At 39.7% G+C, this 13,378-nt stretch overlaps 1 protein-coding gene across 2 annotated transcripts in view; it reads right to left on the bottom strand.

Moving 5' to 3' along the window:
• The window catches only part of RAI14 (retinoic acid induced 14), a 174,524-nt gene that overhangs the window by 120,731 nt on the left and 40,415 nt on the right, over nt 1-13,378 (bottom strand). For both annotated transcript variants that reach the window (XM_077116933.1, XM_077116934.1), the window contains exon 2: nt 11,744-11,827. In XM_077116933.1, the coding sequence (XP_076973048.1) occupies nt 11,744-11,779 (36 nt within the window). In that variant the 5' untranslated portion in view covers nt 11,780-11,827. The remainder of the gene's footprint in view (nt 1-11,743; nt 11,828-13,378) is intronic.

The following is a 13,378-nucleotide window of genomic DNA, read 5'->3' as shown; positions in this document are numbered from 1 at the left end:
TATTTTAACCTTTGTTCCCCCTACTATTTGTTTACTTCTTATCTATATATTTTTACTCATCTATCCATACTGTAGATAAAAGGATCATCAGACACAAGGTTTTCACAATCACATAGTCACACTGCAAAAGCTATATCATTACACAATCACCTTCAAGATACACGTAAGCCTGTGACTCTTAATGGGGTTCTCCAACCATCTGACCTGTCTTTATACGTACTTTATAGGCAGTGGGGTGGGGGCCGAGCAGCACACAGGTGAGTTGTAAATAACAAATGGGTTCTCCAATGATGCTTGACAATGCCACATAATGTAAAGCTGGCCAAAGGACATTCAGACTATTCTAAAGGAAACACCCAGAAATCCCAGTGGCCTTTTGTTTGTGTCCCTGATATGCAGGAAATAGTAAATGTTGGGCAAAGGGCAGAGGGATAAGAGGGTGACAATGACCTGCCAGTATTTTCATTTTGCACTTAGTCATTCATTTATTCAGTGACTGGTGTCAGCAACTGGGCTGGATGCTGCAGGCAGAACAAGGAGGGTGCTCCCAAACCACCCACGATGCCCAAGACGGACACCTGGAGGGTCAATCCACACATTCACAAGGGGGAGGGGCTTGGGGGGAGGGGTTTGGGGAGGGGCTTAGGTGGCCTCTCAAATGGCGCTTGACAAAGGCAGGAATCCATACTACAGACTCCCATAATTACAGAACTTGTTTGCTGAACACTGACTAGAACTTATAAAACGATCCACCTTCCAGCTATCCACGGGGCACAAACAATTCTCTAGGACCTGTACGGAGTGCCAGAAATCACCAAGCCAGGAGACAACTGTGCCCCAAACCTTCCAGAACAAAGCCAAACAAGGCTAAACCACTTCCTTTGTTATTTTAAAAACAGTAAACAATGCTAGCATTCCTGGGGCCACAGGTCCCAATTGGCATTTTCCGTCCTCTCCACTGCCCCTCCCCTCACCAAAACAGGTCTGACCGCTTTTACATTTTCTCTGCCCTACTCCATTCCCAAGCACCAAAGCCTTCCAGACTTGTAATTCTCAATCTGGCTAACAGGTTTCACTGAAGCATTTTGGTCCGAGTTTATCCATGATTATCACCTGCCAGCTGCCACTGGAAAGTGGGAAGAAGAAAATGAAATCCAATGACAGGTCTTTATTTGGTTGACTGGGATCATCAAGTTTTCTGCCTCAGGAACAAAGACGAGTGTACCCCAGTGGGAGCTGGTTAAGGTGGGGCTTCTAAAGCCAGAGTCCCTGGTTCAAGTCCCGTTTCCTACTTTACTTTTGTTACTTGGACAGGCCTCTGTGTCTCAGTTTTCTTCTCTGTAAAAAGGGGATAAGAAAAGGACTTCCCTGAGGGAGACAAATAAGCAAACGACAATTTGTTAAACTGTTTAAAATAATGCCTGGCACATAAGTACATTTTAAGAAGTATTTCCCATTTGTGTGTGTGGGGGGGGTGCATGGTCTGGGAATTGAGCCCGGGTCTCCCGCATGGAAGCAAGCATTCTACCACTGAACCACACGTGCACCTATATTTTTTAATCAAATAGATTGTAACTTTTAAAACATCTTAATGTCTCCTCCCACTAAGTTGCTTAATAGAATGCAAATGTAACAATAAGCCCACATGAGATTTCTCAGGCGATGGAGGAACCCTTACACTTGGCTGGACCTGCAGAAAGCAGGGTGTGGCCGGACAATTTAGAGACCTTCCTTTGTGTATGGACAGGAACCTAGAGTCCCTCCCTGCTCTTTTCCCCACACCCACTCAAAACAGCACATCCTTTCCCCCCCTCCACAGCCATCACCCCACCCTTGGCCAGACCCCTCTCTCTGATCAGTCTCTTTCAATCCCCAAATCCTCCTACTGCCAAAAATGTCATGGTCTGGGTTCCTGGACTAGATAAGTCCTGAAGTCTAGAGGGCCCAGCCTCTTCAGAACAACAGATAGTTCATCTCCCTACCCTTCATTAGTGCCAGACCCTTCCAATGTGAAAAAGTTAGGATGGCCATAGCCCAAACACCCCTAAAGAGAGGGATAGAAAGATCAAAGGTGATGGTGGAATTATACAGAGAGATAAGATTTAACAAACGAATATGATTGCTGAATCATTAAATTTATAATCTCTTTTAGTCTCAGTATCTTAGAGCAGATAGAAGTAAAAACCTAAAATTGTGGAATTGTAACCCATGTCAAACTCTGAAATATGTTCTACAACTAATGTGTGCTCTGCTTTGAAATTTATTGCTTTTTTTTGCATATGTGTTATTTTTCACAAAAAAAGAAAGAGAGTCGATTGTGGTGATAAAAAATATTTAAGTCTTCTAGCCTCCTATATTCTGGAGCAGCTAGAAGGAAAAATCTGAGAGGATCATATGGTAGCCCATGACAAACTCTGGGATCTGTCCTGTAACTATTGCTTTTTTTGTATATATGTTATTTTTCACCAAAAAAGAAAGAAAAAAGTCAATTGTGGTGATAAAAAATATTTAAGCCTTCTACTCCTATGTTCTGGAGCAGGTAGAAGGAAAAATCTGAGAGATCTGTCCTGTAAATACTTGTTGAAAAGTACTTTAAAACTACTGCTTTTTTTTATTTCTTTGTTTTGTATATATGTAATACTGTACTATAAAAAGTTAAAGAAAATGTCATCCTCTTTAAACCTCTTTCTTCAGTTTTATTGCCCCACTTTCCCTAGCTCTCAATGCTGTAGAGGTACCTCCCCTCTAACAGACTTTATTTTCTATTACATGTGCATTTGTTTCTCTTCAGTTAGAACCTCCTAACCCCACGTTCCCCTCCCTAGAACTGGTTTCCACTGTTGATCCTCACTAACCCAGTCAAGGAGGCCTGGCCCCAAACTTGCCTCTTCCCTGAAGCCTTCTCTAATGTACTTACGGTATGTGCTCCAGATTTTGTTCTGAATGGCATCCAAACATATCATACAGGTGTATTTGTTTCATGCATGTCAGTCATATTATCTCAATTCAGTAGTGAACTTTTTTGAGACCATTCATAACACAATTACTAGTTGCCAGGCACTAGGCAACCGAGGTAAGAGAGATAATTGGCTATCATTAACTGAGAATTTAATATGTGCCAGATTTGATCCTAATCCTCATGATGATGCTTTAAAGGATGTACTGGCATCACACTGCTTTTACAGATGAGAGCACTAAAGATTGGAGAGGTTAAGTAACTCATCCAATAACACATAGATAGTACGTGATGAAACTGGGACAAGACAGAAAACAGGGCTCAGAACTATTAACAGGTGCAGGCTAGTCGCTTGTTGAATTACTGAATAACCTGACCCCAAAGAATGTGGATAAGGCATTGACCATTTGGAAGGATGCTAATTATGATATATATCTGAAAACAAAACCCTTCTGTTGTTCAATGTTTTTATTGACTCAGACAAAGTAATTAAATAGGCATGCTCACCAAGTCTGTGATGTGATTATGACAGATAAGAATCACAATTCTAAATGATGCACAAACTAGAACAATAGACTTACCTAACAGAATGAAATTGAACCAATTTAACCAATAAATTAGATTTAACTAGGATAAATACAGTGTCCTGCATTTGGATCCCCATATCCAACAGCACAAATATATGAAGGGAAAGACATGGCTTTGCAACAATGTTTGTAGAAAAGAATCAGCAATAAACCTAGTTTGAATAAACAGGGGAATCAACTACCAAAAAAGCTAATGTGATCTTGACTATATTAATAAAAGTACATATCTATGAAGTGGAAATTCCACTACTCTAAGTTCTTTGAAACAAATCTAAAGCTCTGCTCAGAATTCTATGTTTCAGAAATAAAGAGAGATTTAAACTGACACACAAATTCAGATGAAATTAATTTAATCAAGACAATGAAAACTCATTACAAAGCATCCTCAAATTTCACAATTACATAAATTTCATGTCCACTCAATACATGGATTCAATCTAATTCAATTAACCAATTTAATCAATTACAACATATAATTTTAGGCTGAGATCATTCCCAAATTTTGCTATGAAGGTGTAAGATCAGGTCATGACCATCCCCATCTCTGTAAAGAATCCCAAAATTATGACTGCAAAATTTCATACTTAAAACAGACTCCTATTAACCCCACATCTTATCAAATCAGGTCACCTATTATATCACTTAAAAGGAAAAGTCTGGCTGATAACCTAATGTCACCAGCTGAAAACACCCAGGAGCAGTTTCCATTCCTAACATGGAGAAAGGATTTGCCTAATACAGATCGCTGCAAGAGGCTTACCCCAAATGAACCACTGGGGAACTGGGCAAGTAGCAACCAATATTCACTTCTCATGCAAAAGTAATCAAATTTTAGAAACTCAATGATGTCTGAGAACATCTGGCACAGCTCTATCACCCAGTCTCGAATGAGACTCTGCATATGTGCTTGCAGCTGAGCTAATCATCTCCAGTATTCACTCTCCACCTTCCCCTTGAGGTTTAGATGTTGTCAGGGCTGCCCAGCTAGAGAATGGTTTCCTGCCTCCCTTGCAGCTCGGCAGGGGCATGTGACTAATTTCGGGTCAGTTACATGTGGGCAGCAGTGCACGTGAGCATCACATCCACATTTTCAAAAAGGAAAATGCCTGTGCTTCACTATCCCTCTTTCTGGTTCCTCAAGACTTGAAAGCAAACAATACAACGTGAATAACACCAATGAATTATAGCACAAGACGCACATCATTTTAAAGTTTCTAGTAGGCACATTTAAGAAAGTAAAAAGAAACAGGTAAAAATGATTTTAATATATTTTAACCCATTATTATCCAAAACATTAGCACTGCAATAGGTAGTAAAAATAAAAATTAATAAGATTTTTTTTTACTTTTTGTACTAAGTCTCAGAAATCCAGTGTGCATTTTACATACACAGTATGTCTCAATTTGGCCTGGCCACATTCCAAATGCTCAACAATCACATATGGCGAGTGGCTACCACCTTGCACAGTGCAGCCCCAGAGGATGGCAGAGCTCAACATGAAGGACCTGGGTTCCTGGATAACTATAGGAGGCAGAACCGTCCTGCAGGCCCTGGAGGGTTCCATGCCGTGACTTAAGAGAAGAAACAACTTCTACCTTGTTTGAACCACTGTATTTTGAGATCACAGCAGCTTATCCTGTACAATAATTAACAAGTCCACTGGGACCTCACAAAAGGCCCCTGCAGCTATTCAGTTATAAAACAACCCTTCAAAGAAATGAGAGATCCATGAGTTCACACTACTCCTGTCAAAACCTCTCCAAAAACATAGCCCAAGTTTGAAAAATTATCATAGAAACATTCTCAGCATTGGGAAATATATCTTAAAATAAACACATCCAAGGAGAACATGTGGTTCCTTGGACTTTTTCTTGCTCAGTTCCCACACTATAAATCTCTACCTTCCTTAGCAAACCAGCCCACTGGGCAGCCAGGAAGGAGAGAGCTAGAAACCATCAGATCATGTGCCCTTCCTAGAAAACAAAAATGAAACCCTTTCAGGCAATGCTTCTAAAAAGTAAAACCATTTTCACTACTGCATAAAAACTGCTCTAATAATGAGAAGGTCAAATTAATCAGAACACATCGACTTTCCTTTTTTAAAAGGAGGCAGAGAGACTCAAGGAAAAGGAAAGCCAGGGCCAGTGACTAATATCATTTTTATAGGTACACTAGGACTTTAGCTAATGCAGACCCTATTTTCATATAAGTGGAAACTAACCACCTCTGTTTAGCAAAGATCTTTGAGGGGGAGCTCAGTTGAAAACCTCAACAGGATAAATTCAGAAGAAATCTCCATTTCACTCCAAAGGAGAAGTTACATATAAAGATCTGTCAAACAAAGAACATCTAGGTCAACCACAGCCTTAGCTTGAAATGACTAGGTAACTAACTCAAAGTAAAAAGATAAGAGATAATAACCTGGGTGACTCACTGCCTGTGTAGACTATCAGATTCTCCCAAGTTTAGGGCCAGGTTCTGAGTTTCCTATCAGTCTCCAGCTACAGCTGGAATGGTAACATGTTTAACCAAGAATGCTTTCATTATAGTCTAGGGTAACTAGAATGAAGCTGTGATCCAGTTAGGCAGTAGTGAGGTTCCATCTGGAAACAGACATTTCATTGGATCTGGTGGAAGAGCCAAAGTGGCATCTGTTCTCTCTCGCATTAGAACTCAAGTCTGGAGTCACTTGACTCTTAGGAAACCACCAACGCAAGACATTTCCCAGATCCTTCCCAGACACCAGGGAATGACACAGACATTGATAGGCATCACAGCTATGGAGATGGCACTTACATTAATTGTCAAATCATTATCTGGAACTTTGAGCTTCGGGGACTAGGGCAGAACTTCTTTTATTCAGTTTGAAACTTCAGAACTCAGGAATGCAATTGTCCATGTCAGAGAACAGCAACAGTGCTTGACCTTGCAAGCTCTGGTGGCAAGGAAAACCTGAGTTTAGATCTCCCTGCCATTTATTAAACTTTGGCCAAGTGACTTACTTTCCAAAATCTTAATTTCTTCCTTTATAAAATGTGACTATAACATAATGGTCTTCAGACTGTTATAAGCATTAAATGATAAAGAGCATGTGAAGGATTTGGGATAGTTCCTGGTACAAAGGAAGGATTCAAAGAGTGAAAACTCTTCTCCCTATTACTGTGGGGCATATCAGCGTCCAATATGTGCTATTAATATCATGTTAGGCAGTGGCACCCACTGTACAAAAGAATACATGCCCTCACACTACTAAACACTACTGGAAATAATCCAAAAGATGAAGGAGCTACGAAGCTAAAGTCTGTGCATGCTCAGTGGTGGATACCAGGGCTTTGGAGAAACTGCTCCAGGATAGAAAAGCCTGGAAGTGAAGTCAGGCAGAAAGCAGATTCCCCATTGAAGAAGGCCTGATGAGACCTGGAAGATTTGTAGGATGACACAAGCCTGATGGTACTTCCCTACAGAAAGCTACTAAAGTGTCACATTTCCTATCTGTACTCAAAGGTGTCACTGCTGATATATTTTAAAATTATGTCTATGAAAAGAGCCTTAGCTTTCCAACACAGTCTCCCTGTTTGCAGAGAGAGGGATTTGATTTTAAATATTCCATTTTTCTTTAGTGGTCAGAGAGCGGTGCTTGGGCATCTGTTCAAACTAATTATAAATGGCTAAAAGTTCTGTAAAAAAGCATAGAGAGATAGGTTATTGACCTTCATGAGAGCTGTTATTGCAACAAGCAACAAAAATTCAGACCCTTGTCTGAACAGGGACGTGTTTGGTTCCCTAAGATTAATGAGGTGTATGTGTTCCTTGCCTGAATGCTGCAGTAGCTGCTAGTTGCTATGGAAAAAATAAATTCACCAATATAATCTGTCATGGGGCCAGCCAATCTGAAATCGCTGCTTTCACTTTTTTTAAAATAACATACACACTGCTTTCCTATTGCAATGGAAAATATAATCTGGAACAAATCTTTCATAAAATTAAGCACACATACACAAAGTAAACTGTGAAGAACTCAATCAAGTTTGAGAGGCATTTCTCAAGATTTTTCACAAAGATCTTTCAATTCCATTTCTCATTCTTCAGCCTATGACCATTTTTAACTCAAAGCACTAAAAAGTGGCATTTTCAAAGAAATTCCAGAAGCCTGAGCATTTTATTAGCAAAGGGAAATCCTAACCTTCTTGGCCTCACTTATCATGATGACAGCTCATTTTTCCACATGGAATTACATACCAGTTGCTGCAAATATTTAAAGAGGTAAAGAAGCCACTCGCAAAAGATAGTTATAAAATACATAAATAATGATGATTTAGAACTCTGAGCTCATTTTAGAAGCTTAACAGCCAAATACATCCATTTCTTAAAACTAGAAAGAAAAATGCATTGTGTTCTTATTAAAATACACAGAACTCAGCCACAGGCAGTTTCCTGTGCTTCCCAAGTATGACTTTCCTGACTGTTAAGGGCAAGTTTTGAGATTGAGTCTGCATACTCTGCTTCTTGACTGGCTTGCTTTCATCAGCCTTTCCTTCTTTCTCAATCACCCTTCCAAATCCTATCCATCCTCAAGGCCTAGATGAAGCTTCACCTCCACAGAGCTCCCCAGTTAAGGTTTGCCCCTCTCTGAAAATCAGCATTTATTATACAGACCCCATAGTTTAACAACTGGTTAGAAAATCTTAAAAGTCTCTTGATTCTATTGTATTTTGTCTTAGTTACTTCTTGCATGTAATTTTTATCTCACCAGTTAGTTTCTGAGCTTCTGAAAGACAAAAATCACATTTTACATTTCTCCTGTATCCCCCTAAAGTGAACTTCAAAAGTAAAGTAAAAACTCTGAACCGAAAAACGCATCCCCATCTACTATAAAGGAAAAATATCTTAAGTCCATAACTCTATTTGGCCTTTGTGTGTTATCTACAGAGTCCCAAATATGCTTAGGAATTAAAGCAACTAGATAATGACATTGTCTAACCCACGCTCCAAGAATCAGGCTCATTCCCCTATGATACTCACGTACATCTGCCCTTGATCTGATGTCAACCTGAGTCTACATCAAATGTTCCAGAAAGGACGTGCAGATTAAATCTCTACCCACACGATGGCCTAGGAGCAGCAGAGTAACCCTAAGGCCATCCACATGAGGGTCCTTTGGGACATTCTTGTCCTTTCTTATTCCTCAGTTTTGCTCTCAGTGGGGCCACAAACTGATCTGGCTGCAGACATCCCAGACACAGGCTGGCTGAAATGCAATCACCCCACTGGGTCACCTGCCTTCTCTTTATGAAAGCAGGTTAACATGATCTGCTATTATCCCTCTTCTTCCTACCCCCCCCATCAGAAATACAAAGCCCCATTTCTTCCCCCTCATCTCTTCAGCCTCACACAAAGACAAGCAGGAAAATTTAATGATTGAGGGTTTAAGATAGTTGTTTGACAGAGACCATTTACTTTGGTCAAGGAAGATTATAGTTTTGGCTCCTTTACCTGAACATAAACATTTGAAAACTTGTTTTTTCAGGTAACTAGCAATATATCCATATGCATATGCATATACAAAGAAATTCAAACTGAAAGGTATATATTGAAAAGTTAGCCTCCTACCCCACTGACTCACAGTTGCTAAGTTTCCCTCCTCAGAGAAAGCAAGCATTACCAGAGTATTATGACTTCCATGCAAGACAAACGTCTCGAATCCTATTTTTTAATGTGGACTTCTTTCTTATGAGAGAGGGATAACTATTTCCCAAGCATCTTCTGTGCACCAGACCCTGAGGTGAGTTTTACATACATTCAAGCATAAAATGAGAATAATATTATTTCCCCCACTTTTCAGGAGATGAACATGCACTCGGGAAGGGTGAGACACTTGCCCGAGGTCACGAACCTAGTCCAGGTCCAAAGTTACTTTTCCAGGCTGCTCCCTTGACTGTCCATCTTCTTAAAATTCATGTACCATCCAAAGCTCAGGTGTCAGGAAATGTGGGTTCTGAAATCTGACTAATTCAGCTCAAAATCTGGTTCTACAACCAACAGCACTAAAGAATCCAGACAAGTGCCTCGGTTTCCTCACCTGCAAAATGAGCTTCAGGCTAGTCCATACCACGTAAAGTTTACAGCAAGATCAAATGAATTCCATATAAAGCCCTTGGCATAGCATCTGACATAACAGCAAATACTTCTTAGCACTTGGTTCTTATTTTCGTCATCATTATTATCATATGTCTCACTGACAAAATGGGGTTTGAAAAGCAGGGTTTTCTTTTTTGTTTTTGCTTTTAACCCTCTATTTAGCTGTACAGTGGTTTGGCTTTAGGAAGTAATTTAGGGTGAATTTGAGAAGACATTAGAAAGAGTCTGGCTCTAGTAATTCCAATTTCCTTTGTTTCCCTCCCAAAAACCTGTTCCTCAAACATTTCTTCTCTTGGCAACAATTACCAAAATTACAGCTTCTTCTGCTGCCAAATCCCAGAAGCTTTTACTAGTGTTATTACTGTCATTTTTTTTTAATGATAGAAATAGTACCATTTTTATTTAAAAATTGGATGCCAGCAATAACCTCCCTATTGCAACCAGTTTTTAATGTTTAAACCAAAATTTATGCATCTGTCATTTCCCCAGCCCCTGTTCTTGTATCATGGAAATATAGCAGAACTGTTTAATGGGGAAAATTCATCGAAGGGTATTAGATGGAGACTGGACATATCACCCTCGAAATAGATGAAATTTCGTTTAAGAAATTTCAGGCTGCACAAATCTAAGCTACCCAAATTCCCTTGGAATGTAGAAAAAAATTCATTAACATGGTCACGCAATTTACAAAGCCAGTATCTGCTGAACTGGGCAACATTTTTGGCTTAACTGCCTTTTCCTTCTTAACCAAAAGCCAAATGAGATATGTAGGCTGGTGTCTCATTCAGCTAGCAGATGAGGTAGTTGAAGGAGGTTTTGTCAGGGGAGTGACAAGAGCACAGGGCTAAGGAAGTCCCCAGGTCAATGGCTAGTTCTGAGACTGTCCAGGTCATTTCTCATCTTCTGAGTTTTAATTTACATATCTGAAGAATGAGAAACTTAGACCACAACTTTTTTTTATGAGTACTCTCTAGCTCTAACTTTAAGTGAGACAATATTTTGCAATCATCCACAAGCATCTCATCTGGCTTGGGTCTTTTTGAGACAGTAAGTTACATGTCATGATGCAGCTAAAAATGAGCGTGTATGTGACAAAACTAGCTATAAATGACACAGGCTCCACTTATTGCAAAAATGCAGTTATAACAAGCTGTCAAAATATAATTTATGACAAAGCAATAAAATCCAGGGTTCCCCTTTAATTACCTAATGTTAAATGATGGGCTGAGTAAGCCTATTTCGAGGGTGATATATCCAGTCTCCATCTAATACCCTTCGATGAATTTTCCCCATTAAACAGTTCTGCTAAAAGCATCTACAGTACAGCTAGTGCAAGACTGGAATCCCCACAGGATTTATGAGGTGACTTGTTAAAATATAATTGTGTATAATCCCTCTGCTACGTCATTTTGCCCATAGTCCACTCTGGGAGCCTTTGTTTCACAATTCTGGCATCATAACTGATTCCTGTAACCCCAAGTCTTTTATGATAGGTTAATAAATGAGTAAGAATTCCAGGAATTCAGGGGGAGTAAAGGTGCAACAAACCATAGCATAAAGGTAATATGTTGTTGTTATACCACCAAAGCCTTAACAGGAGGCTAAAATAGGAAAAAAAGCTTCCTAAAGCCAAGGATGAACCATGCTAACTAAAATGCAGTTCCTCAAACCACCTTCTTGAGACTAGTTTGCTTTAAAATGACACTCAGAATCAGGATTTTTGGGAACTTTAGAAATGGTACACCTTTTACATTTACTTTACTTTAAGATGTTTATTTTGACTTCTCCTTTCTCCACAAAGCACAGACTCCAGGAATTTAAAACAAACAAACAAAAAAGCCATTTTCGAAAGCTAGATATATAAACAGCAAGGATCCTAAAACATGTCATTCACAGAAGTCACCCAGGCTGGGGCTGAGAGTGCTTCTGTGTTCTTATTAACCCACTGACTTATCACAGTAGGAGGAGAGGACTTTTCCTCGGAATGGAGTTGGGGAGTGGGGGTGGGGTAGGGTCAGGGGGGCAGGCAGGGAGTGAGTCACAGATTTCATAGAGTACTTACATCACTCTTCCTGAACTTGGCTTTCAAGCTCTTCATGTTTAGTCCATTCAGCCTTCCAAACCTCTAGAGGAGATTTCTCAACACCTAAAAATAGAAAGAAAAAAAAATAAGTATCCAGGTTTACACGTAATCACTATCAGTATTCTCTCCTGGTTAGATTACAAGTTTGGGCCACGGTAGGAGATGAGATTGGGTTGAGGTGGGAAGGTGGTTAAGAGCTGGGATGTGGTAAAAAAAAATAAATGGTATGCTTTTTCTTCTTATGGTAAAAGTGATTCAAGTTAATCAAAACTTTAAATTTTATCTCATCTTCCCTATTATTAATTTTAATATTTAAAATAATATTTAAAATTGAACAATTTTAAGTAATTGCTTAATAGTCTTTGTACAAAATAGTGTACACAGGTACTAAATGCTGTGCTGACACATTCTTCATGTTACAATTATATTCTCTCCCTCCTTTGGAGAGGCCACAATAGTGAAGAGTGATCAAGAAAAGAGTTCATACTCCAGATGCCATTCCTTCCCTATTTATTTTTCTTAGTGTGGTTGTTTTTTTTTTTTCCTCCTCTCATAAATGCACAGGGTAGTTAGTGAAAAATTCCAGGAACAACAAAACCTCCCTCATAAAACAGCCATTCCCAGGGGGCTTTTTCTAAACAAATGCAAGACATTCCAGGACTTGCTAGGACCCTGCGATTCTGAGATGCACTGGAAGAGTCTTAAGAAATCATCTCTTTCAGGAGGGGTCTGTGATCCCCTGGAATTGATAATAAATTCTTTTTAAGTATAGATGTATTTTTTTCCAGGGAAGAAGTTTCCTAGTTTTCATCAGGTCCTGTAAGGGGATTGACACCATTCAAAAGTTAGGAGCCTCTACTCTAGTCTAAGCTGCCCATTTTTCAGAAGTAGACATAGAGGTGGTCATAAAGCCTGTTTATGATGGAACTGAGAACCAGTCCCCAAAGTCTGAATTCCAGTTGAATGCCTTTTCCACTGCACTACAGCTTTAAAAGAAAACCAAAATGTTGAATCCTGTGTTAAAATATAGTATAATAAATTTCTCATCCTTGGACCCTGGAAATGTACAAAGTATAGGACTATCAAGATAAATCAAAAAGCACTTAGGTCAAAAAGACAAGATAGTCTATGTGAAAGCTGTCAACACATAGCAAGTGCTCATAAATGTAACTTTCCCCACAGGTGAGCTTCAATAGTATTCTCCCCCCCCATGGAGAACTGAGCATTGAAGTGTCTACCACTGCTAACCACTGACTATTTCTCAAAAGCCTTTCAAGGTCATTTCATGTTCCTCCACATCCCTATTATTCTGGACAAACTGATTCACGGAGGTAGAATCATATCCTTGCTGCTGCCTCCAGAAGTCATCCAGCTACCCTTTGGCCTCTAATGTGTTTATTTTCATTATTGCTGCTGCAATAATGTAGCCAGGCCCCGTAGGTGAACAGCACAAAAAAAGCACCTCCACGGCATTCAACTACAAGCCACGCCTTCATTGCCACCACTCCATGGTCCCTTTCGATCTTCCCAGACCCAGCAGAAGTGCCAGAATCCATACTGCAGGGGAAACTGGACACACTGTAATTATACATTGTTACTTGTCAACTATTTAAC

This window comes from Tamandua tetradactyla, chromosome 9, assembly GCF_023851605.1.
Source record: "Tamandua tetradactyla isolate mTamTet1 chromosome 9, mTamTet1.pri, whole genome shotgun sequence".
In the NCBI taxonomy this organism is placed as follows: Eukaryota; Metazoa; Chordata; class Mammalia; order Pilosa; family Myrmecophagidae; genus Tamandua; species Tamandua tetradactyla.
The sequence above is the reverse complement of the archived record's forward strand: the minus strand, read 5'-3'. Positions and strand labels throughout refer to the sequence as shown.